Source organism: Heloderma suspectum, chromosome 1 (assembly GCF_057233095.1).
Source record: "Heloderma suspectum isolate Gila_16-S chromosome 1, 16-S_ref, whole genome shotgun sequence".
In the NCBI taxonomy this organism is placed as follows: domain Eukaryota; kingdom Metazoa; phylum Chordata; class Lepidosauria; order Squamata; family Helodermatidae; genus Heloderma; species Heloderma suspectum.
The window spans coordinates 33,853,162-33,880,329 of NC_139458.1; the positions used below are offsets into that span (position 1 = coordinate 33,853,162).

The following is a 27,168-nucleotide window of genomic DNA, read 5'->3' on the forward strand; positions in this document are numbered from 1 at the left end:
GGCACCACGTTAGTGAAGGCTGGTATAGGAGAAGTTGATAAGATTTTTCGATGTTGGCTTTGCCATGCAGAGAATTTAGGGAAGGACTGTCTTTCTTCTAATATTTCCCACATACTCATGCACGCTGATTTTAAACCCATTCTCCCAAACAAGAACCGACAGAAAAAGTTATGTCTGTATTCTGAATTTTAAATGTTCTGCTATTTCAAGTAGCACATTTTGTCCACCGCTAAACAGAGCCAATTTACTTGGCAAGTGAAACTCGATAGGCTCTCTGCATGAGATTGAGGGGTAAATTCTCAGTCTCAACAGTGGCTATTGAGTTAGCTGAGGTAATATATTGGGATTTAGTTTACATATGGTTTTCACTGTGGAATAGCTTTTAAATGCATGTTGGCTCCCAGAAAACAATTGCCGCTTTTGAGGTCGAGTAAGTTGCCATTTCACAGCACAGGACAGTGCTGTAGATGAAAGCCAATCATCTTGAAATGGGACAGCATTTTGTAGTAGGCCTAAAGACCATCGGGCCACTTGGGGTGCAGTCCGATTCAGATCGGCGGCCACCTCCGAACTCAGACGTGACCGCCTGTTCAATGCAGGGCAGGAGCACAAACTCTGCGCTCCTCCTGCCCTGCATTTTTGGCCAGATGGCTGATTGCAGCTGTGTAGCCGTGGGAGGGCGGAGCGGGGGAGGAGGCTGCCGTACGACACGTTGAATGTGTCGTACGGGCATTTCCGCCCACCCCAGAACGCCCCCTGGCATGCCCCATTTTGGCCGCTCCACGCTCCTCTTCCAAGTGCGGAGCATGGGGCTTTTCTGCGCTGCCTGTGAGGCAGCGTGGAAGCAGGAGGAGGTCAGTTCTCCAGGAACTGACCTCAGAGCATGGTCTCCAAGGTCAGTCCCCGGAAAACCAGATATCCTATAGCTGTCTAGCCACTGAGTAGCAGCCATCGAATTGCTCCCTCCAACAATCTAAATCTAAACTTGCATTAAGTCCAAAAGGGGGTGTTAAAATGCTTAGAGAGAAAAATTTGAGGTTGCAAAATACTGGCTTCTGGCTTTTTACCTCTAGGATTTTAACTAAGCATTGCATTTTCTTCTAATGGGTAAGTCGCACACCAACTGCTATTAAGATTCTTTGGCTGGTTAAACTTGAACCTCTTTCCCAACGTATGTATGTTGGGTTTGATCATATCAGTGCAGCCTTGGCAGGACCACTAGGTAGCCCACTGACTGACCCTACATAAGGATGTCAGCCCATACTCCTCTTGTGCTTCCAACAAGAAAAAATGGATTTATTTTGTCCTGTATTGATATCAGTATGTGTTTGCAAACAGCATATGAGGAAGAGGCCAATTACAGCCTAGCTTACATATCCATGGCCCAGTAAGCGTTAGAGAGATGCAGCTATTTTGTCAGGGGGCTAATTTGGCCTAAGATCAAATTGATCAAACATGATTTGTGCCATAATTGAAATTACATTTACATTCTGCTGGACAGATGATTTACTCAGAGCTTCAATTACTCAGTCCTTTTGTCCTCCAAAAAGCAGGACTCGTGAAGCAACAAGCAAGTCCCAACTGTTCAATAGTGCAGTAATCAACAGTTATGCTGTGTGTTTGGTATTTTCAATGCACAGTACAGTTTTAGGAGCTTAAAGGAATAATAATCCTTTGTTTGCATGAAACACTTTTGAATAAATTGTTGGAAATTCCAAGTATTCAGAAACCATACAGCTGTGGCTTTGAAAGAGAAATAATTGCTTACGGAACAATTGGTATACGATGAAAGACGCTGCAGTATGAAACTCAAAACTATAATCTTGGCTAATTTTGCTGCGACAGTACAGAATCTTGTCCAAAACTGGTTTGGTATGCATCCTGCTAGGAAAAAATATCTCTCTTCTGACCTGTGGCTGGGATCCAGAGTGGTGCATGTACAATGTGTTTCCATGCATATAGTGTGTGTGTGTGTGTGTGTGTGTGTGAGAGAGAGAGAGAGAGAGAGAGAGCTTTGGTACTACTAGAGGTGCAAAGGGCTGCTGCTCCTTGACTGGTAAGAGTAATATAGTGGGGTGGGGGCTGCTGTCAGGAGAGAGAATCTGAAAAGCCTCCATGCATAGTACTTTGGATCCTGGTCAATGTGTTTACAAATAAGTGTTCTAAAAGAATGCTATTAGAGCTAAGTTATCCTTGTCCCATAAGGTTACAATAAGTGTCTCAGTAACAATCTAGTATGTTGTTCCATGTTTTAATTTGTCTTTGATCTATTTTCTGCCTTTAATAAGAGATAAAATGAAGAGACTGGTCCTTTCCTGCTTTATAATTTTGTTTTAGGCATGGAATATTAAAAAAAAACATTTTTCATCCCTTATGTAACTTATTTTGAAATGGGCTGCAGATGGCACTATTATTCTAGCTACTCCCAATGACTGTGTGTTTATATGGTAGAGGGTTATGTGTGGAATGTTGGGGGAAGCTGAAGAAGAAAAAACAACATTTGGTATTTCTATACTTGTATGTACTTCTGGAAGGTGTTAATTGTCCATGATGTTAACGTTGTTCTTGTGCTGTTACTGGTATAAAGTCAAGTGCCTTCAATGCTAAAGGCTCAGAAATTTTCTTAAACCAACTTCATGTCCTATGCAAGTGTTTTTTCTACAACCTGCATAACCAGTACTTTGTAAAACTTGTTTACGCTTCAATTGTACATATTGGTTTTTAAAGAAAATATAGTATTTTTATTTAGGTACCTCTAGAATTGAATTCTAGTCTTGTGTGATGCATTGTAAAACAATACATTTCTCTTTTGAGTACCATTACAGTTGTAAAAAGGTTTTCACTGGTTCTATTTTTCTACTGTTGCTGAGAAGCATGTTAACACTGACTTTATCCTACATATAGTTGGTATTTCAAATAAATGGCTTGTCTAGAAAAAATGCATGTGTAAAGTTTCTTTGATTTAGTCACACCAAAGAACGATGTTCTACTTCTATCTGCGTGAAGCTAAATTATAGAAAGCTTTTTTTTTTTAGAGCTAAATCTCTTAATTACCATGCACAGCTGCCAAACACACCTTCCCTGAATATATTCATTTGCATTTGTTTTTTAGTCCCAACTTGTTAATAAAATTCAAAAGCCATAGTAGGGCAATAACATTTATTAGGAACAATTAAAATGTTGCATAGCAATGAGCCTCAAAGGTGGTGGGGGCAGTGTTAAGAGAAAAAGCTGGGTATAATGGGGGAGTCCTGAAGTCTGCAGTTTAAAGATGAAGTGCAGGGGGTGTAGCCTGTGGTAAGTGCAACACAGGTTTTGAGTTACACTAAAGTCCACATAACACTTCCCACCTCTGTGAGCACAAGGAGGAACCCCAGTAACAAAGCATCAGGGTAAAAAGGTTAATGTGAGTTAAGCATCTGTGCAAATTTAGGAACAGGTCTAGAAGACCGAGGCAATCAACCTTTATGTTCTGCTAGTAAATAACTTAGTTTCCCAGATAAACAAACCAATAATAATTCACCTACGAAGGTAGAAAGCCAGCAGGGGTGTACTGGTTACCCAGTTTATTGCACTGCATGTTATATGCATTACTGCCTGCCTGCTAGACAACTTTATTGCCCTGTAGCTAAGGTTGCTGACCTGGAGAAGCTGAGAGAGGTTTGTAGAGGAGACCTTCAGAGACTTGATAGAGGCCTCTCACTCCCAGGATAACCACTCCTCTGCAATCACAGAAAGTGGAGGTCTTGGGAAATGAAGTTGTCACTCCAAGAGGGAAATGATCTCTTAGAAGGGACCTACGATTTGGAGAACACACATACCTTCTCATGGTGTTGGATGATTTGATAATTAGTGACATAGCTGGGCTTGTGATAGGTGTGTAAACAGTACAATGTTTACAGTGTAAACAGCAGCTGCACCGGGTGAGCCTGAGCCTGCTTCTGCCCCCGCCCACAGGTACTTAAGGCGGGGCTGCCAGAGGCTGCTTGGGAAGGAGTCTGGGAGAGGAGGACCAGCCAGCAGTGGCACCAGGTGCCCCTGCCCACAGGTACTTAAGGCGGGGCTGCCAGAGGCAGCGCCTCGGCGTCGCGCCAAGTGCGATGCTAAGTGCGCACTTAGCGTCGCGCTTGGAGTCGCGTAGGACCTGAAGACCTACCCACCTGCCTCTCCAGAGACACCAGCAGCCACAATACCAGCAGCAAATAGCAGCAGCAGAGGGCAGCAGCTTTAAAGACAAGGGGAAAGGGGCAAACGTGGACTTTATCTGCTCCTTCTTAGCTGCTGTTCTCTTTTATCTCTTTTATATTCTTTTAAACTGTTGTGCTATTTATATCTTACCATTTTAATATGTGCCTGGGAGGACTATTGGGCAACTCAGGGGGTGGGGGAGGTGCCATCATAACTGTGGTCACGGGCAGGGGGAGGTATGGCGTTGGGGGATTAACAGGCCAGCTGAGGAGAAGAGGGGCTAGACACCTTACAGCTGTCCCCTCTTCTGGTTCTTCCCCCAACCTGATGGTTCCTGGCAGCCTTACCAGTCTGCCCTCGGGTCTGGTGGTGCTGCGGCTGAATGCCAGGTCGGCCCAAAATAAAATCTCCCTCATCCATGACTTGATTGTGGATGAGGGGGCTGACCTGGCATGTATTACTGAGACCTGGGTGGGGGAACTGGGAGGGGTCACTCTCTCCCAGCTGTGCCCTCCTGGGTACTCGGTGCAGCACCAACACCGACTTGAGGGTCGGGGAGGGGGGGTTGCCGTGGTCTATAGGAATTCAGTCTCCCTCTCCAGGCTTCCTGCTCATTCGAGTGCAGATCTTGAGTGTTTGTACCTTGTGTTGGGTACCCGGGACAGATTGGGGATTCTGTTGGTGTACCGCCCACCCCACTGCCCATCAGACTCCCTGCCTGAGCTGACGGAGGTGGTCTCGGACTTGGTGTTGAGGACCCCTAGGATGATGGTCCTGGGGGATCTCAACTTCCATGCCGAGGCCACTGTATCCGGGGCGGCTCAGGACTTCATGGCCGCCATGACAACCATGGGGCTGTCCCAACATGTCATCGGCCCAACGCATACAAAAGGACACACGCTTGATCTGGTTTTCTCGACTGGGCAGGAGGATGGTGATCTGAAAGTGGAGGAATTAACATCTGTCCCTTTGTCATGGTCAGATCACTTCCTGCTGAGGTTTAGACTCCTGGCGGCCTTTCCCCTCTGCAAGGGTGGGGGACCTATTAAAATGGTCTGCCCCCAGAGATTAATGGATTCTGATGGATTCCAGAGGGCTCTGGGGGATTTTCCTGCTGGTATGGCTGGTGCTCCTGTCGAAGCCCAGGTCGCTCTGTGGAATGCAGAGATGACTCGGGCGGTTGACACGATCGCGCCCAAGCGCCCTCTCCCTCTGAGCAGAGCCCGGCCAGCTCCTTGGTATACACCTGAGCTGAGGGCAATGAAGCAAGAGGGGAGACGGCTAGAACGCAGGTGGGGGAAAACTCGTGCTGAGTCTGACCGAACACAGGTAAGAGCCCACTATCGAGCCTACTCTGTGGCGGTGAGGGTGGCAAAGAGACAGTTCTTTTCCACCAGCATTGCATCTTCTCAGTGTCGTCCAGCGGAGCTTTTCTGAGTAGTTCGCGGCCTGTTACATTCTGGGCCAGGGAGAGAGACGGTGGAACCCTCGGTAGCACGCTGTGACGGGTTTGCGCAGCACTTTGAGGATAAAGTCGCTCAGATTCGTCATGAATTGGACACCACCATTAATGTAGTTCCATTGGTAGAGGCGTTCAGAGCACCGTCTGGTCCAGTTTTATTGGATGAGTTTCAGTTACTGAGGCCTGAGGATGCGGACAAGGTACTTGGCCAAGTCCGATCAGCCACTTGTGTGCTTGACCCTTGCCCTTCATGGATTATTAAATCAAACAAAGAGGAGTTGTCCGGCTGGATCCAGGAGGTTGTAAATTCCTCCTTGAGAGAGGGAGTGGTGCCTGCCGCTTTAAAAGAGGCAGTAATTAGACCACTCCTGAAAAAGCCTAACCTGGACCCAGAGGATGTTAACAATTATAGGCCAGTGGCCAACTTCCCCTTCCTGGGCAAGGTGCTTGAGCGGGTGGTTGTAGGACAGCTCCAGGCACTCTTGAATGAAACGGATTATCTAGATCCATTTCAATCGGGCTTCAGGCCTGGTTTTGGAACGGAAACTGGCTTGGTCGCCCTGTGGGATGACCTCTGCCGGGAGAGGGACAGGGGGAGTGCGACCCTGTTGATTCTCCTGGACCTCTCAGCAGCTTTCGATACCATCGACCATGGTATCCTTCTGGATAGGTTGTCTGGGTTGGGAGTAGGAAGCACTGCGCTACAGTGGTTCCGCTCCTACTTGGATGGCCGATTCCAGAAGGTGGTGCTGGGGGATTACTGCTCTGTGCCATGGCAATTGTGCCATGGGGTCCCACAGGGCTCTATTTTATCCCCCATGCTGTTTAACATCTACATGAAACCACTGGGGGAGGTTATCCGGAGGTGTGGGCTGAGGTGCCATCAATATGCAGATGACACCCAGCTCTACCTCTCTTTTACATCAAAACCAGGTGAGGCAGTGGCTGTTCTGAATCAGTGCCTGGGCACGGTAATGGACTGGATGAGGGCTAATAAACTGAAACTCAGTCCAGACAAGATGGAGGTACTGTTAGTGGGTGGTTCGTCTGCCCGGCTAGGTGATATTCAACCTGTTCTGGAGGGGGTTGCACTCCCCCTAAAGGATCAGGTTCGTAGTTTGGGGGTGCTCTTGGATCCAGAACTGTCACTTGAGGCACAGGTGAACTCAGTGGCACGGAGCACTTTTTATCAGCTTAAGCTGGTATACCAACTATGCCCTTATCTGGACAGAGATAGCCTTGCTACAGTTATCCATGCTCTGATAACTTCTCGTCTGGATTACTGCAATGCGTTATACGTGGGGCTGCCTTTGAAAACGGTCCGGAAACTTCAGCTGGTCCAAAATAGGGCAGCAAGATTGTTAACAGGGACTGGCCTGTGAGCTCATATTACGCCAGTACTTTTCCAGCTGCACTGGCTGCCAGTCCATTTCTGGGCCCAATTCAAAGTGCTGGTGTTAACATTCAAAGCCCTTAATGGCTTGGGGCCAGGTTACCTGAAGGATCGCCTCCTCCAAAATGTGCCTGCCCAGACCTTAAGATCATCATCAGCTGCCCTTCTCCATGAGCCCCTGCCAAAGGAAGTGAGGCGGGTGGCTACTAGGAGGAGGGCTTTTTCTGCTGTGGCACCCCGGCTCTGGAATGAGCTCCCTAGTGAGGTTCGCCTGGCGCCTACATTGTATTCCTTTCGGCGCCAGGTGAAGACCTTTTTATTTTCCCAGGCATTTTAGCATTTTAGCTTTCTAAATTTTTATCTTTGCTGTTTTAAATCTGTATTTTAAACTCTTGCACTGCTGCTAGGTTTTATTGTGGTTGTATTGTTATATTGTGGTTTTAATGTTCTATATATTTTAAATTGTTTTATTGTGTGTTGTTTGGATTTAATTTTTGTGAACTGCCCAGAGAGCTTTGGCTATTGGGCGGTATAGAAATGAAATTAAATAAATAAAAATACAGTGAGCTTGTTTGCCCATGGTGCTAGCCAATGCTTTATTTAACCAATGGGTTGTTGAATTCTGGGTTGCCATGTGTGAACCCAGCTGCACTAACAAACCATGATTTGTTAACCATGAACCACCCACAAAGAGAACCCATGGTTTGTTGGTTTGTTGTTGGAACCTTGGGTTGTTCATGGCTGGTTTGCCAGGCTCCAGAGGTGGTGGGCAAGTGTTGTTAACAAATAGCTGCACTACATGCCAGTACTACAGTACTGCAATGGCATTTGGGATATAGGGAGGGAGCAGGCAAAACAATTCAGGGATTGAGAAAATAAACATGGTTTGTCCAGTCATCTGCCAGACAAACTCTGGGTAGGGCAACAAATCATGGATTAGCACTCAGTAAGAACCAGGCCACTGAACTGCCTGCCTCATGCAAAGGTTATGGATATCATGCACTGTCTAAAGAGCATGGTAGCTAGTGCTGGGGTGGAGCCAGTGGTTGTGGTGCATGTTGACACCAATGTTGTGGGGAAATGTAGTGAGTTCCTGGAAACCAAATTTAGGTTGCTAGGTAGGCAGTTGAAAGCCAGGACCTCCAAAGCAGCTTTCACTTAAATGCGATCTGTTCTCCACACATGGCGTACTAGACTGGTGAAGCTGAGGAGTCTCAATGCATAGAAGAAACAGTGATGTAGGGAGGAGGGATTTCGATTTGTTAGGCACTGAGGAACATTTTGGCACAAGGCAGGCCTATACAGAGAGGTTGGTATCCTGGTTCAAGTGCAGCCTAGCTGCTGGCATTTAACATCAAAAAGGTAGCAGAGCAGCTTTTAAATGGATTCCTGGGGGAAAATAGATAGGAGCTGGGAAGCATCCAGTTTGGTTGAAGGCAAAAGGGGCAGGGCCCAAAACACCACATTCTAGCTTTTCAGTTCTTACTGTCAGTAAGCAAGCCTTAGGAATGGGAATTTCAACCTTTCAGAAGGGGGTGGGGAATGTGCAAAAGCCAGACAACCATCAGATGATCAGTAGTTGAGGGAAAGGGGGTGGGGCCATCAGAGGAACCCTGGAGGGCCTGACTGGGATTGCAAGAGGCCTGGTTCGGTTCCCCAACCCTGTCCTAGGAGATGCGGTTGAAAATGTTTTTGATTGCCCAAATGGGGTTGAGGTGGAAATGGGCCACAATCCTACAGAAGAACAGGAGTAAGCAATCTGCTGCCCTTTTGGACTACAATTCCCCTAATCCTTTACCATTGCCCATGCTGGCTGGGGTTGATGGGAATTGCAGCCCCAAAAATCAGGCATCAAAGGGAGAAAATGTAGTAACTGGTGACTTTAATTACCCTCACACAGACCATCATGATCAGCATGTGTATTTATCCAAAGAGGCAAAACTACTGTGAGATGTGATTGTTGCTGAACTGACTGGAAACAGTGCTATGAAATTTAAATTATATGTAAATCAAACATTGCCAAGGAAATCCAACAGTCACATTTGACTTCAGAACAGGAAACTTCTCTAAAATGACCAAGAGGAAGTTGAAAGAGAAAGCCAAGAGGGGTAAATCTCTCCAGAATGCTTGGGGGTTACTCTAAACCACCAATAAACAAAATAGCTCAGCTAGAATGTAAACTGCAGATCAGGAAGGGTACCACACGATTAGAGGCCGCCAATGTGGCTAACCAGTGCTGTCAAGGAAGCTATTAAGAGAAAAGCAAGCGTCGTACCAGAAATCGAAGTGTTGCCCAAAAAGGAACACAAACTTGCACAAAGGAAATACAAGCAGAAGCAAAAAGATTTTGAGGAGCATATTGCTAACAACATTTAAGACCAACAGTAAAAAAAAAAAAAAAGTCAGACTAGCTGCTGGATGACAACTGAGTTGAATGAGTACTAAAGGAGATCATAGTAAAACTGAATGAACTCTTTGTCTTCATTGCAAAAGGTTTAGGACAGATACCCATGCCTGAATTGATATTTTCAGGGAGTAGGAAAAACTGAGGCCAATAGCAGTGATATGATACAAAGTTCTTGATCTTATTTATCAATTTAAAAAAAGGAAATCACTAGGCCCAGATGGTATGCATCTGAGAGTTCTTAAAAAAACTCAAATATGAAACTGCTGATCAAACTTTGAGGGTTTCTGCATCCTTACTAAGGGTTACCAAAACATAATTCACAGGATCTTAATACTAGGACCTTCTGTTGGTAAGGCTCTGAGACCTAATCAAAGATTGACGAGCAGCACCCCTACTCAGGTTGGGAGGCCAGGCAGCTCTGAATGAATGAAACATTTATGAACTGAGGAAGAACTCAAGAGATTTTGGCTTTAATATTTAGGTTATTTCTGATCTGGCCCACATCATTCCAAAACTCAGCAACTTCACTAGTGCAACCAACCATTTTATTGTGAGGTTAAAACCAAATAGTGTCAGAAGACAACATTTTTGAGTGCTGTGAATAATATACATATTGAAGAATCATTTGCTGGAGTAGTTAGGAAGATGATAAAGTTGAGCAATAGAAAACTGATCTGCTTTTGAAAGTTGGTTTTAAACAATCAGCAGTACTGTTGGCTCAGGTTTATTATCTAAAGTGATTATAAAAGGTCACAACTTCATATTTTACAGTTTGGTAAATAGCTTTGTAGGCTATTCCTCTTAAACATTTACAAACTAAAAAACAGTTACATTATGTAAGCTTCCAGAAATACTTTGCAGTCTAAAAAAGAAGTTATAACCTAATAGTACCACCCAGCAAAGATCAATTTATGTACATTATATGTGGGCAGGAAATTAACACATTGGCAGTAATTTCACTACAAAAGTTCTGTACAATAAGTTTTTCCATCGAGGAACTATTGTCTGAAATACGCACACTTGTCTCAAAGGGGTAGTCATTCACTTCTAATTTTAGCTAGAAGTTGTACTTCAACAGGTTCAGAGATTTACATTCTGATCTTGTGTGGCCTTTAACAATAGGCAACAGGACATGCTTTGTACCAAAAATTAATAAGGGTATATACACTTACACTGTGCCGGTATGAACTTTTGTACTAAAAACTTAGATCGTTATGAGAAAGGGGTGCCCTGAGCCTGAACACTGATCTGTTAAGTACATTGATCTAGTTTTTTCTTTTAACCACATGAAGAATTCTTCACCACCTATTGCAGCTTAGGAGGCTAGTTGATCCCCTTGTAAGTATAGACCTCAAACACTAACACCTCACCCTTCTTCAACACAAAATAAGTGACATTCTGTGAATCCATGATCTTGTTACTTTTCAGCACAGCTGTCATAAACGTAGAGCACAAATTTAGGCTGCAAAGCAAAAAGCACTGCCTTGTAGGACAGAAGCCAAGATGAACAAGATTGGATTAAATTAGGAGGGAAGAATAAAAAGCTAGCAGAGAAAAAACTTGTCCTTAGACTTCCAAGATGGTCTAGCTACAGTAGTACTGCATCCGGTCTGTCCTCCTCCTCTTTCGCGACTGAAATTCTTCAAAGAACTGCTGAATGTCCTCTCTCTTAACAACCTGTTGGCAAACGTAAAGTCAGTGGGTGAGACTAATGAAACTGACACAGCAACAAGAATTTTAAATGTAAGAACAAGGAGTCTTGCAGCATCTTGAAGAACAGGGCCAGCCCAAGATGGCCACTTAAAACACAGATTTCTCTCCCCCTTTCAAATACACCGAAAAAGTTTTACTGCCCCGAGTCGCTATTTTAAATTACTACAGTTGCTGTTTCTTTGAGAGCCCATTTTGGTGCAGTAACAGCAAGCGAGTCTGAGCAACCCAGAACAGCTGATCAGCATGCAGCTCAGGCTCGCTTCTGGCTCCATTCGCCCTATGAAGAGCTCAGCTGTGCCTGCGCTGCTGCTGCTGCTTCCCAGACACTCACGCACTTGCCCTTCCGCCCACTCAGCCTTCGCACCGCTCAGAAGGAGAAAACAGTGGCACCTCACTGGCGCCTGATGACATCTTTCTTGGACACAGGCAGGGAGCCACAAGGATGGGAGGGCAGTGGAGGCCCCCAATCTGCCGCTTTCCCCAACCCAGTGCCTGAGCAAACTGTCTCACTGTGCCTAACCAAGGGGCCAGCCCTGTTGAAGAACAAATTTATATGGCAGCCTTTCCTAACCTAGCGCCCTCCAGATGTTTTGGACTATAGCTCCCATCACTGCTTCCCACCAGCCATGCTGGCTGGGGCTGATGGGAGCTGCAATCCAAAACATATCGAGGGCACCACAGTGGGGAAGGCTGTATTATGGCATAAGCATTTCTGAACTACAGTCCACCAGATTCATGAAGTGTTGTCCTAGGTGACAGGCATATATACATATAGGGGAAATTGTGAACAGTGAGTTCAGAGGGAAATTATGACAGTGATAAGTGTTAATAGTTGACCTTTACAATAACAGCTGTTGGTGACAGCTTACCATTGCCAGGATATCAGCTAACATATGTAGTGTATAAGACAACTTCATCTGGATTTAAGCCAAGGGTGATAGAATTAAACCTCTTAAAAGATTGCAATTCAAATTCACATTGTAGTCTCTGTTTGAGAATAAGGCGCCTGCTTCTTACAGGTATGTTCAGGTCCCCATCACACCCTCTTATCTGGCTCCTAAAAAATTTTAATTACTCTTAAGTCTTACAAGACTTTTGCATCCCAGGTAAAAACATACTTGGGGTAGCTTGTTAGCAGGGCAAACACCTGCATTACCTTACAATGTAGAGCTGGAACAGCCTTGTATATGTTACAACAGAATCATTATTTGTCAATGATCAAAGGGTCATTATCTCCCATCTCCCAATCTGGCTATAACACTAAGATTTTTTAAAAAACAGAATAAGCCCTAATTATGCCCCACTCATGGACATACAACTATCAGCTCAAACAGCAAACAGCAAAGTTCTTTTACAATCATATGTCTACATTTCTGCCAAATGAGGATAATACTTCAAGCAACTGATACAGTTCACTCTTATTCACAAAAGCTTATGTCACAATAAAACATATTGGTCGTTAAGGTGCAACAAGACTCTTTGGAAATTAGAAACAAAAACAACAAAGACTTTCCTACTTAATTTTAATTCTTAATACATGTTCACAATTATCTGTGGCTACCACTGGAGGCAATTATTACATTTTTTCAGTTATCCAAGAATACCTTAGCAATAGTCAGTCAAATATGAAGTTATATACTTACTGTTCCTTCATCTGCGAATCTTCTCAAATAGTCTTTTAATTCTGTTTTCAGGTCATTGTATTCTGGATAGAATTAAAAATAGTTTTACTGTAGTTATGTATTTACTTCAGGGAATGTTTTCTTTTGTCCAATACGGCTGTCCAATTAGCACCAAAGATGATCCAATAAAAAGACATTGCTTTAGCCATATTGCCCCTCTACTTCCCTGCTTCTACTTGTTTTGCCTGTAACAAATCTAGTTTAATGTGGATTGTAAATGAATTAATTCTACACAAAATTTCTAACCAGAGGTTCTCCAGGCTGTCTGGTTTTGTCTACAACCATTAAAACACATTTCCTGCTTCAAACAAAACTATTACAGGTCTGATGTAAGATAGTAAGCTAATTGAACCAAATGTCACACCAATATTGTATAGGGTTCTTTCTGGCCATGGCTACAGGTCTCTAAGGAGATTAAAATGCATTTCTAATAAGCAAAGACATGTCAGAAAGGATATGCTACAGCCTCTTGGGGCAGGGGAATATGAACGATGCACAGCTTTATATCTAAAGATTCAGCCAATGAAGTGAGGTCTGCCCTCCACAATGGTACTAGAACATTGACCTATTACTATTTGTCACATTCACTCTATCCCTCATTAGCAGGACTGCGTGTAATCTGCAACTTTCTACCCTTACAGTTTTATTCAGAAAAGTATAATCCTCCTAGAAATGGGAGTTTATAAAAATAAACTCAAAGGGGTTTGCAACATAAATATTTCACAGGATACATAATGTATTAAAAATCAAAGCTACTAAAATCAACATACAGTAAAATCAATGTACAGTAAAACCAGGAACAGCAAAAAATAATTTGAGCATAGAAGCAAAGAATGATGAAGAAGGTATGCTTGAAAGCATGTGATATCGCAGAAACAAATAGAGAGCTGGTAAATACATTTTCCAGTAGTCAAGATTTCGGTGTGCTATAAACGCCTTGTGCCTCTCTATAGTTAGCAGACACAGAATGACTTATGCAAATAAGAAATACAAATTTGCATAATATAAACAAGTTGCAAAATTTTCATTTTCTCTCAGTGCTTAAAAAAGGGTGTACATAGCAAAGTGTTAACTAAATGAAGTATACAAAAATACCAAAACAGATTCTACTGCAAAACTGTCCACAGGTTTTAGAAAGAGCCAAATAAGTCAGCATTGAACTCTACATAGTACTGATACTTCTGGATTCTAACTTGATCCATATGACTGTTCTCAAAGATGTCACGTTAATTTTCTATTGCCCTTTTGGGTAAACTGAGATTTTGGAAAGTTAGCTACTGGTATTACAAATCAACACAAAACTAAGTTTGGAAGTCAATTGTCCTATCTCACCCCAGTTCACTTTCACAGTTCAAGTACCAAGCCTATCCTATAAATATGTAAGTTAAAATATGTTCGTGTAAAATTACTTGCACTGTGATATTATGTATTTCATTCTGAAATTCAACTGTGAATTGCAGTTACTTACCACAGATGAGCTCTACCTGCTGGACTCTATTCATGCTGCTAAGTGTGTCCATTAGGGGATCTCTTTTGTCTGCTTCCTGGTCACTTGTCCCTTTATTCTCATAGGCCAAGACTGTATCACATTCATCCGTTAGGAATGGGACTTCCAAATCAGAATACATTTTCTGAAAAATAAGTTTATTTTCATTGAACAAGCTGACTGATCTGTATGGCATTTCTTGCTCCAAAGGATAATACATTTAAAAAAAAAACCCACCCCCCCAAACACAGCCTAAATATTTTCAAATGCAATGAAGGAAGCAGCGACAGAGCCTTAAAGTTTCAGCCCAAGCCAGCTAAGGACAGAGTTGACATCAGGAAGAAATGGGAGCCAGGCAAGGAAACGTAGGCAACTGAAGACACATGCAGCTGCTATGGAGGTACATGCAGCTGCCAAGTTTAAGGGCAAGAACAGAGGTGGCACCAGCAAAGTGGAAAGCCTCCTAACAAATTGTACCTCTCTCCCCTCCTTCCACCACCTATGCATAGAATTCTGAAATGTATGCCTGTTGATCCGGAAAGACAAACTCAGATGGTGAGTGGATAACCAGATTTTCAAATGGAATATGAAAATTACAAGCAAGCAACACAGATTCTTTTTGTAAGTTGTCCTATACTTTTCACTACATTTCTTAAAACAAAAGCAGTAAGTCCACCTACTGCATATTAAAGCTTTACCACAGTTTCCATTTCTATTCAGTCACTTACAGTTTTACAAATAACTGTATTATAGATAAGTCTACAGGAAATGTGAAGACTGCAGCTGTTAAATATATACATATTTAAATAAATGTATATATACCACACATTCTTTGCAGGTACACAATTTGCTTCGCCAGTTGTGTGGCCAGAAGGTGGCTGTGTCTTTCTTCACGTACTGTTTCGCTTGCAGTTCTTGCAGCTTGCAGGTAGATGCTTCCTTCTTAAGTTTCTGCATTAAAATGTAAGGTCAGTTTTTTCTTCCATTTTCATAAAGGGGGATATGCACATGGAGCACAGATTGCACTGAGTGTCAGGGTACCAGAAAAAAGAATAGGGCAGCAAATACCTCACAAACCCTAGCTTACACCTATTCCTCCTTAGGTTCCCAAAGGCTTTTACCACCAAGCTTTCCTTAGACATTGTATGGATAAAAAAAACTCACCTAGACAAATCTTACTAAGGAGACTCCAAAGCTACCTTCTCAGCCAGAAAATACAAAAATACTTTATCACATGAAATAAAAGCCCTCAAATATATGCTTTGTTTTTTTCCGATTCTACAGGTATCTTTGGTATGCTGCATTTTGTTCCATTTCAGTCACAGCTTGTGAAGATGTATTCACTATTGTACCACCAACGTAGATATAGCCAATATTTATTGAAAGTATTTTTATCCCACCCCTCAGCCCCCACAAAATGGCTCCTGAAGCAGTTTACAATCAATCAGTACAGTAAGACAGTCCCTGCCCACAGACTTACAATCAAAAAAGACAGGATACGTAAGGCAAAGGGGGTGGGGAGTGTAAACCCACCCGGGGCGGGGGGGGCGGGGGGGGGCTCTAATTGTTGCTAGATTCCTGAATTGCATGGGTACCTACATGTAAAGTAGTGCCTGTGAGCGAACACACACACACAATACTGAGTGATTGTCTGGCATGTTGACAATTGCCTGAATCACATGGGTGCACATGCTTCACAGCTACATGCTATGTATGCAGTTTTGAGATCCTGGAAGTACCTATGCTACCAGGATTGTTTCGGAGTCAGCCCATGATTACTGCCAAAGAACAGCAGCTGAGAAGGAGGGAAATACCCAGGTTCCTTAGTGCATGCAAAGGTATAGTGTTTCTTCTAGTGGTAGGCATCTCTGCAAACTGGACAGCTAGAGGTCTGTGTGCCTGCTCTGCATGATTTTGCCCTAACCCTCGTCCTCAACCGCTTTTTGGAAGTGGGGCAGCCAGGAACTGCATGGACCACTGCTGGCCAGAGGTAACTAAACCTTTCCAAAACATTCCTGAAAGTCTAATGTGAGTAACTGCTGTACTACTAACACATTCTGCTCATAGAAATTGTATGGAAATGGCATTAAACCCAGATAATATAAACTCTCTCCCGCTTTCTCAGAGCTCAAATGCAATGACAGCTTTTGGCCATAACCTAAAAGGGAAGAAATACAGGGCTTACCTCAGAACATTCAGAGCCTGAGCTGGTGGATGGTTCATTATTTTGTGATATCTTCACTTCTCCAGTCTTCATTTGTTGATCTGCACCATTTTCTTTTTTGATTTCTTCAGTTTCTTCAACATTCAGCAAAACTCCATCTTCAGCTGCAGGAGTAACTTTGGTCACAGTGGGAACTACAAGAGAGCCACACACAAACACCTAGTATTAGCATGTCTGTGTAACAAAGTATTATTTCTGCCTCAAGTAACAACGAAGTTGCTCTTCAGAGCAAAGGGTCAGCTTGTATACCAAGCTTAACTTTTGTTAAAAAGTCATTGTCCTATGCTACTCATCACTGTATTTTCTCTGGGTAGTACCCAATGGAGGCTGCACATGTGCAGCCAACCCTGGGTCCACACACGCTTCGCCCCACCAACCCAGGTCCACATGCGGCCGCAATCTAGTGCTTCCAGGGCCTAGCCTAGACTCGAGCGAAAACGCTCCTTTCTGGCAGGTGTGCAACCTTCTCCCTTCCAGAAACCAGCGTTTTCACTCATATCGTGGTTTTCCCCCAGAAGCGCTATATCATGGCCACACAAACCAGGGCTGGGTGCACAGCCCCTACTGGATACTAGCCATTGTCAAGTGGTGCAGCTGGTTTAGTTTATCTGTATATTATAATCACATACTTTTTATTAAAATGTAAGCCAGCATTGTGCCTTGCCCTTAATAGGAAAGAAGTCCATACTTCCTGTGCTTTCATCAAAAGAAAAAAAAAACCTAACTATTATGACTAGAGGAAGGAAAAACATGTCCTGACTGAAGATTTTCAGACACACAGTGTATTCACGTTTTTATTTATTTAGAAATGTATATCCCACCCTTCTAATGCCCATGCACCACTCAGAGCAACTCGCAACTTAAAACCAAAATATAAAATAAAATCATATATTCAATAAAAAATACTGAGACCACAGATTGAACAAAACAAAACACTTGGCAAGGAGAAACCTGCTGGAATAGAAATGTCTTCACCAACTACCAAAAGTTATGCAGGGGAGCGGGGGGACCTCCTGGATTAGGTTACAGAACTCCAAATATGTACCTTTATTCTGTTCCTTCAATCCAGCAGTTCACTTCTGCAAAGACTGTCCATGTAAGCCATCAACAAACACAAGCAGCATAATGCAAGAAGAATAATCTCACACAAGACTGCCCCATCCCTTCCCTTCCCTGAACTTGAAAATTACAAAATATGTTTTTGTTCCAGTTCATGGAAGATGAGCCACAACTTTGCATGAGTTTGCAGCTCCAATGTTACACTTGTCACTTGAGTAGATCCCTTGGTAAGCTTTTCTTTCCCTCAATCCCCTGAAGAAGAAAGCAGCTGGCTGACTGTCAGAATCAACTCTCAGGCTAGGATTTCCTTCCAAGTATGTATATTTAGTACTAGCGTTTTAGAGTTGGGAGTATAAGAGCATATCAATTCAATCAGGTAAAATTAAGAGACTTCTGCAACCTGAATAAGCAGTATTCACTTCTCATCTAAAGAAATTCATCTAAATGCTTTGATTTAACTGGGTTGAGCTGCTGCTCCAGAATAAAAATATTACCATAATAGCAGCCCTTATTCTCCTCACCTGCTAACTGTGAGGCATATGCCCATAGGAATGGGCAGCGATCCATGCAAACCTGACACACCATTTCATGAAAGTCACCACTATCTGGAGGGACTGCACCAAGATGCTGTGGAAATCGAAACGAGAACATAAAGCGATGATATATTAGTTAGGAATGAATAGGTTCAACAAAATTAGAGAACAGTGAACCTCAACAACAAAGCTTCAGCAACTATCTCTTTACTTCTATGTTCCATACTCTAACCTGTGCCCAGTGTATTTAGCATGAGTCAGGCACCCCTACAGCTGAAATGTTAACTTTATTTCACGAACCTCCATCCCAAGTAGAGGCTAGAATTCCTAAACTCAAGTTACCCCAACACAGCCTATTGCCTTTCATTATTGTTTTTTTTTCAAGCTAGCTGCTGGAGACTGACCAGATGGATCAGGAGTGTGATGAACATATGGTTTGGTCACTACAGTGGTTTGAAGAAGGCAGTGGTACAACTTCTCCTGAAAACCTCTTCTGGGATCCAGAGATTCAGGCTAACTGTTGGCTGGTCACAAATACCCCCTTTCTGGGTAAGGTGCTCGAGAGTGGTGGTGTCTCAACTGCAGGCACTCTTGAATGAAACTGATTATCTGGATCCATTCCAGTCTGGGTTCAGGTCATGGAATTAGCCTAGGTCACCCTGATGGATGACCTTCTTTAGGAGAGGGGGAGTGCAACCCTGTTACTTCTTCTTGATCTCTCAGCAGCTTTCAATACCTGGGAACCACCCACCCAAAGAGTCTCTATCTTGTCAGTATTCAGTCTCAGTTTGTTGGCGCTCATCCAGCCCATCGCTGCATCCAGGCACCGGTTCAGAATATGCAGGGCCTCTCCTAATTCAGATGTTACAGAGAAACAGCCCCAAATCTCTTAGTGGCAGCCCCCAATGGCTTGATATAGATCTTAAATAGCATGGGCAACAAGATGGTACCCTGCGGCACCCCACAGCATAACTGCCAGGGAGCTGAGGCACAGTCCCCTGCTGCTACTTTCTAGACCCATCCCCACAAGTAGGAGCAGAAGCACTGTGTAGCACAGTGCCTCCAATTCCCAACCCATGGAGACGATCCAAAAGAATACCGGTCAACAGTATCAAAAGCTGCTGAGATCAAGCAGGATCCACAGAGTTGCACTCTCTCTGTGTCTCTCCTGCAAGAGGTCATCCATCAGGGAGCCCAAAGCTGATTCTGTCCCAAAACCAGGCCTGAGCCCAGAGTGAAATGGGTCAAGATAATCAGCATCCTCCAAGAACATCTACAATTTCCCACCACCACCCTCTCAAGCAGCTTGCCCAGAAAAGGGGTACTAATGACTGGGAAGCAGTTGATATAAACCTCCAGATCCAGGGAGGGCTTTTGCAGTGGACTGAAAAAGCACCATACCATCACACAAAGACATATTCACCACTCCCCAGATCCCCTCAGCCAACCCCTCCCAGCTAGCTCAAATAAGCCAGGACGGGTAAGGGTCGGGAGAACAGGCTGGAGGCCGAACAGCTACAAGTATCTTGTCTACATCCTCAGGCCAGAAAAAATGAAACTGATACCATATAGCTGAACCAGATGGTGCATTGGACACCTCAGCAGATACTGTACTACAAGCAGCGTTCAAATTATAATATCTATATGAAGCTGTTGGGAGTGGTCATTATGAGATTTGGGGCACAGTATCACCATTTTGCTGATGACATCCAGCTCTTTTTATCTGTGACATCTGAATCAGAAGAGGCTGCAAACATTTTGAACAGGTGCCTGGATGCAATTATGGTTTGGATGTGGGCTAATAAACTGAATCCTGATAAGGCAGAGTGGGTGGGTGGTTCTGAGGGCTGGGAATTGAGCTGTTTGCCTGTTCTGGATAAGGCTGCACTCCCTCAGAGATACATAGCAGGTACATAGGTTGGGATGCTCCTGAATCCATCCTTGTCACTGGAGGCCCAGGTGACCTCAGTGGACCAGAGCTCCCATTACCAACTTTGGTTGGTGCGCTCACTACATGCATTCTTGGATAGTGATAGCCCAGCCATGGTGATTCATGCACTGGTAACCTCATGATTACACTACTGTCATGCACTCTATGTGGGGCTGCCCATGTGCTTGGCTCAGAAGCTGCAGCTGGAGCAGAATGCAGCAGTTAGGATGCTTAGTGGAGCACCTAGCTATATACACATTACACCTGTAGTAAAAGAACTCCACTGACTGCCTATTAGCTACTAAGCCATGTTCAAGGTTTTGCTGCTGACATTCAAAGCCCTAAACAACTTGGGACCAGGATACTTAGCCGACCGTCTTCCGCTATATATCCCAAATTGACCCTTGCGGTCCTCTGAGGAGGCCTTATTGATCATCCCATGACCAACAGCATGTCATTATGTAATAGCATGTAAGCAGGTCTTCTCAGTAGTTGTACCCACCCTCTGGAATGTTCTCCTACATGTGCTCTGAGAGGCAATATGGGTAACCTTTAGATGCTTCTTGAAGATGCACCTGTTTACTCAGGCTTTCCCTGACTTATAATCACACTACTCCGTTTTACTGTTTTTGTAACATTTGCAATGTATTTTTACATTGTTTTTTATACTGTATTTTATGTAAACCACTTAAAGATCTTATGATATCAAGCAGTATAAGTAGTTTAAATAAAATAACTAAATAAACAGAGATGTAACTAGCCAACTGTAAACAGCATTAATCATGTAGAGTTTGAAACAAGAACTCAATTATTCAAAAGCAGTACTTGCAGGATCTACATAACTATTTGAATTAAGGAGGCTCAGGACTGCAACGCCTGTCCAAATCAGAAAAATCTGGTCTGACAGGTTACATTTATAACTGCTATATTTCCAACTCTTTCAATTTAATGAAGTGCTTTTATTCAATGTGCTTACCCTTCCATGAAACCAGTCTTCACAAACTATGCACTGGATCATTTCATCTGGAATCTAAAAATGGAGCCGCAGTGTTACAAAATATACAAATCATTCAAATCTATATAGGACTGCCATTAAAGATGGTTCAGAAACTTCAGTGAGTGCAAAATGCTACTGTTTGCTTATTGATCAGCTTGAGCTAACATTCTCATAAAGGACCTATTTTTAAACTGGCTGCCAGCTCATTTTCATATCCAATTCAAAGCGCTGATTTTGACTTTTAAATGGGTCCCAATTATCTCAGGGAACATCTCCTCCCATATGAACCTCCCTGGCATTTAAGATCTACTCATGAGGCCCCACTTCAGAGTCCATCCTTTGTGAAAGCCAAGTTTGCCTCTCTGTCACACCTGATCTGGAATGCCCACTCATGAGAGGTGCACATGAGTCCCATCTGTGCTGTTCTTTTAAAGGCCTTTTTAAAGCCTTCAATTGCTGATTGCCTGTTTGGCTTTTCTTTGTATATTAATCTTGATTTTATTAGCATAGGTTTTTTTAAGATTGTTTTTTAAATATTGCTGTTGTACATTGTTTCAAACTTGCTTGAAAAGTGGTATATAATGTTCTAAAATAAAATAATTATTTCCAGTAGACAGAAACTTTCCTACCTTTGAAAATGTACATGTAAGTTATTCAACATGCCTGTGGCCAAGTACTGGCAAGACATTCAAAGCACTAGTGGAGTGCTTGAACTTTAGTATGGATGTTTTTCAGGAAACAGTACTACATTATTTTCACTAGCCACCTTAGAATAGCAACTGTTCTATTTTTGTGAATATGTTAGCCTACATAACATGATACACTGCATGAAAGTTTTCCCTTCTGTAAGGTATTTCTAATCTCATGCAACACAATCAGTAGTATTGTTTATATTGCAGAGTGGTCTTCATGTTTTCTAGATGCATACATAAGACTCCTCTTTCCTCATTTTGAAATAGATAACAAAACATAGTAAAACTATTTAATAATTGAACTGCATCCATATATTTAGTGTTTGCATCTTCTTATGTACAATGATCTGAGACATCAGTGTCATACCTCATCATCAGGATCTGGATAAGGTCTTTTACAAACACAATATAATCCATAGAAGTTGTCATTATATTTATTTGTTGGATTCACCATTGCCTTTTCCTAGAAATAAGTTAAAACATGAACATAGGGAGGAAAATAATTATCTAAAGAGATAAGCATCTTAAATCACATGACTTTAACTATGCCAGAAAGAGCATAAAATTGGTTTGATATCCTGTCACGTTATATGTATATCAAGTGCCCCTTCTTGAATCTTACCTCAGGCATGAAAGCTTTGATATATGAAATAATTTGAGATTCCCAAAGCGAAAGAAATGCTGATTAAGCAGAAGAAAAAGGAAGGATTGATTTTACGGTGAAGGCAAATTCAAACATTACAACAACAGGAATTAGGCCCTTCAATTGAAGTTAATGGGAATCCAATGTGCCCATTTCATTGATCTCTGGATTAGGGCATTTGCCTTCATTACGTAAAGCAATCTGTCCCAGCCTACTTTCCTCCAGATGTCTAGGGAGCAAAACTCCCATCATCCCAAACCAATGGGAAAGGCTATCATAAAGCAACTGTGACCCAGATTACGAATCACACTTGTATCCCTCCAGATTACTTGAGCTCAGCAGGTGAATCGAATGCATGTTAATATCGTATTTATAGACATTATTGTCTGTAAACATCACCCCAATCCTGCAAGATAAATTTGCATGCCAAAGATTTCCATGCACAGAGCCAATCCAGATGTGAATACGCATCTGGATATAGTTGTAGATCCGCAGTGCAGTGCAAACTCAATCCTCATTTAACTGCATGGATACATCTTTTGATGTTGATGGGTACCTATCCCCACTGTGGTCACTAGTTGCTAGGTACATCTAGAGCTGATCAGAGGCATTACCCAAAAATAACTGTGCAAATTTCAACAAGTTCTCTTTAATTATTTAGAAATGGTTATATACATAAATATTTATGAGAAAAAAAGTTGCAGGTAAAAGTTCTTAAACTGCAGAAACAATAGTATGGCTATCACTCCTCTCTTAACCAGTAAACACTATGTTTATACTTACAGGAAGCAGCTTGCACTGCAAATTTTTGAATTTGCTGTTTCCACAATCACAGCAGAAGTTTCTGAAAGGGAAAGAAAAGCCAGAGTTCTGAGTGGAGATTTTAGCCTTGTGAATTTCTGCTACATTCCAGAAACACTGGCCACAAACTCTGTTCATATCTTGATGAAAACCCTCTGTAGGTAAATATAATGGAATTTACACTCCTGTTAAGTCTGATTCCATTCAATCCTACTGAAATGTTTTATATCAAAGCATAGACATAGTTTATCTGATTTACAATCTCAACGATCATTATACTATCCCTAACAAGATATGAGAGTTGTTATTTTTTTCTCTAGCTCATAGTACTACTTATTTTTGTCATGCCTCATTGCAGGCTTGCAAACCATAAATACATCTACAGCCAACCAACGGAAGAGTTTAAACCATGCTTTTCTCTATTTAGAAGAAACTTGCAAAGTACCTTTATCTAAACAAAGGTCTCTCTTTTTAAACTCACATGTACTATAGTTTTCTGTGTCCTGCGAATCTCAGTAAATTTCTCTCTCAGCTACAATCCTGAGAGTTTCAAAGCATTCATCGGACACTTCCTTGTGTGAAAAAGAGAACTCAATTCGGTTTACTCGCTTGAGGGAGCAATCCTATGGCCGCTAGTCAGCAGCTAGACAGCCATAGGATACGTCGGTTTCTGGGAACTGACCTCCCCACCTTCCGCGCTGCCTCGCAAGTAGCTCGGAATGGCCCCGTGCTCCGCGCTCAGAAGAGGAGTGCGGAGCGGCCAAAATGGGGCATTCTGGGGTGGGGAAGGTGGAAATGCCAGTACGACACATCCTATGTGTCGCCTGGCAGTGGCTTCCCCCACTCCGCCTTCCCGTGGCTAAACAGCCATAATCGGCTGTCTAGCCACAAATGCAGGGCGGCAGAAGCAGAGAGGGGACAACCTCCTCCATGCTTCTCCTGCCCTGCATTGGATAGGTGGTCACCTCCAAGTTCGGAGGCGGCTGCCTATCCCCATAGGATTGCGCCCTTAATGTTTTTATTTATTTGCTTCAAATATTTCTTGGCTGCCTTTAATGTTTTACAGCATAGCAAATAAACTGACTTTAAAATGACCATCATTTCTTTTTTCTCTAATTTTACCTTTTTGTGTACAACTCAAATAATTTGTGGGTGCCGTGACATTCATAACTGCATGCTAAACAGATCCCTGCTGGTTCTTCTCCTGGTGGCGTACATGTACTGCAGGCATACAAAGCTTGCCTCTTTACAGCACCCTGGAAGACAACAGCATAATAAAAAATAGAAATACTGAAAAAGTGCCATACTGGAAATTCACCATTACAACAAACTAGCAAAAGCAGCAAGCTGAGTAAATCTAGCTTTCATTCTTACAAGAGGTGCCAAATTTTGTCCTACATTCTTAAGGAGTTATATCCTAAAACATAGGCCAAAGCACTTATCTTATTCCTCATTCAGCTAGGAATTAAGTGGCCACAGTACAGTTTTCACTTACATAAGCAGCTGCACAGTAAAGAAAAATAAATTGCAGTTCGATAGTGCTATATACTCACAACTAATGTTTATTCTTAAATAAGCAGCAACAAGGAGCCAAAGATATGTGCGACAAATGAATAAAATATTTATTTACTGAAACCAGTGTCTGTGATGTACTAGCTACCAACGGAATGCTACATAGTGTTATATCAGTGCAATGTGATATCAATAGCTTCAAGTAATCTTATTAAATTCTGATTATTCAAATACCATGCTACCAACCTGAATAAAGCACAAACAGTAAGCCTAAATAACAAGAGAGAAACTAAAGGAGGCAACTATCACCCATTCCTCTTTTTGGCTGTTTTTTAACTACTAGATATGATATATCATGCACAAAGGATCCTTCCTCAAGGCATTTCTGTTGCAATTACATGTATGAAGAAACTTAGTCTAAACCTACACCAGTTTATTATTGAATACATCAAGACATCAAAACCCTCCTTCTTCAATCTGTCATTATAGGAGGGCTAGAAGACCCTGAAGGATGGCAACTAGTTAGGTCAAGCCTGAGTTATCTGCAGAACCACACCAACATCCGACTTGTCTGATCTCAGAAGCCAAGCAGGGTCAGCCCTGGTTAGTACTTGGAAGGGAGAGTGCCTGGGAATCAGGCTTCCTGCATTGAGCAGGGGGCTGGACTCGATGGTCTTGTAGGCCCCTTCCAACCCTATGATTCTCTGATTCTAAAACATACAGATAGGGCAGGTAATGCCAATTAGAAGAAGACGAGCAAAGAACATCCCAAAAGATGAACACTGGCTAGAATATGCTTGTGGAGCAGTGAGTGTGGAATAACTCAACACTGAGAAGAGACTAGCACTGGGAGGTACTGGCCATTCAGAAATTCAATGGGTTGGATCTAGACTTAATCATACATAGAGCAGACCTACTGAAATCAATGTGACCTGCTAGTCATGAGTACCATATTAGTCCTATTGATTCTAACGGGTCTACTCCAAGTATGACTAAATCTGGATCCAACCCAATGCATTCCAGCAGCCATTCCAGGTCATTTGTTTAATATGCTCCTGGCAATCTGAAGGTCTGGAAAACACCAAAGCAGTCTATTCCCACAAATATGTGGTGGATCATGATAGGTCAACAACAAATATACCAAGGACCAGAGAAAGTCCCCTGTTCTCAATAGGGAAATTAAGAAACCTGTTTCAGTGGGCATTTGAGAAAATTGGTACGTAGTTACTTCTTCCCATTTACTCCAGGCTGTTCTATTGCTGATGCTGTGGTGATGAATTTACAGCTTACGCATGTTTTTTTTTTTATATTATATATAATTTAGAGATTTATATCCCACATTTGTGTTGCTCAGAGAGGGTAAAAAATAAAGCAACAAACCCACAAGTTCAGCATGTAAGCGAAAAACAAATAATGGGAGGGGTAGGGCTGCCCGTTCCCTGCGTCGAACATTCCTCCTTCCTTTCCCCCAGCCTCCCCTTCCCTCCAAATCCATCCTCCCCACCCACCTACCCCCGAACCTCTGTAAAGCAGCCTTCCCCAACCGGGTGCTCTCCAAATGTTTCGGACTACAATTCCCATCAGCCCCAGCTCAGTGATGAGGGTCCATGGGAGCTGAAGCCCAAAACAACCGGAGGCGCCCGCCAGGTGTTTTCGACTTCAGCTCCCATGGAGGAATGCTGGGAGCTGTAATCGAAGCACCTGGAGGGCACCAGGCTGCTGGGAAGGGCGGCTCCCGCCCAGGAGGAGGAGGAGGAGGAGGCCGCCGCCGCCACGCCCATCTCCCCGCGCGCCCCTCACCTGCGAGTAACTGCAGCGCTCGTGGTCGCTCCCGCCGAGTACGGCGCGCGCCTCCTTCTCGAGCTCCTCGTTCTCGGCCAGCACCTCGGCTAGCGACACCACAGGCTCCTCCGCGCTCCTCTCCCCTTCTTCTCCGCCAGCGGCGTTGTGGTCGTCGTTGTTGCCGCCGCCAGGCCGGCCAGCATGAGAAGCCGCCGCCGCCGCCTTGTCCATCGCCCTGACACAAGCCGCTCCCTCAGCCCGCCGTATCGACAATACCGACGAAGGTGGGAAGGGGGAGGAGGAAAAGGCGGGAAAACGCCAGGCCGCCGCCAGGGAGCGCCCCGCACGCGCCGGAAGCGGAACACACGGCGCCGCACGGCGGCCGCGACGCCGACGCCGGAAGAGACAGGAGCGCCAACGGAAAACAAGAGGAGGCGGGGCACGTGGCGCTTATGAGGCGCGCGTGAGCCCCGGGGAGCCAATCGCGAGGAGGAAGACGCGAGGGCGGCGGGGGAGGCGGAGACAATGCGCCCCTTGATACGTGCGGACGCTGAGCCGCGTGACACCGAAGCGAAGCGAAGCAAAACAACAACAACCACAGGGGGAGGGGTTGCCTGAGGTCGAGGCGCGCAAGTTAAGTGGGCGGAGCCTCAAGGGCGGTTGG

The 27,168-nt window shown here is 43.5% G+C and overlaps 1 protein-coding gene across 1 annotated transcript; it reads right to left on the reverse strand.

Annotated features, from left to right (window-relative positions):
* Nucleotides 1-8,908: 8,908 nt before the first annotated feature.
* On the reverse strand, nucleotides 8,909-26,905 carry UBR7 (ubiquitin protein ligase E3 component n-recognin 7). The gene is made up of 11 exons (XM_084840279.1): nucleotides 26,523-26,905; nucleotides 24,333-24,466; nucleotides 23,193-23,253; nucleotides 22,134-22,229; nucleotides 21,054-21,107; nucleotides 18,136-18,241; nucleotides 16,517-16,689; nucleotides 15,154-15,282; nucleotides 14,314-14,476; nucleotides 12,807-12,868; nucleotides 8,909-11,127 (listed from the first exon to the last, which is right to left on the reverse strand). The coding sequence occupies exons 1-11, from the start codon at nucleotides 26,733-26,735 to the stop codon at nucleotides 11,035-11,037; spliced, it is 1,284 nt and encodes a 427-aa protein (XP_084696405.1). The 5' UTR covers nucleotides 26,736-26,905; the 3' UTR covers nucleotides 8,909-11,034.
* Between the last annotated feature and the right edge of the window lie 263 nt (nucleotides 26,906-27,168).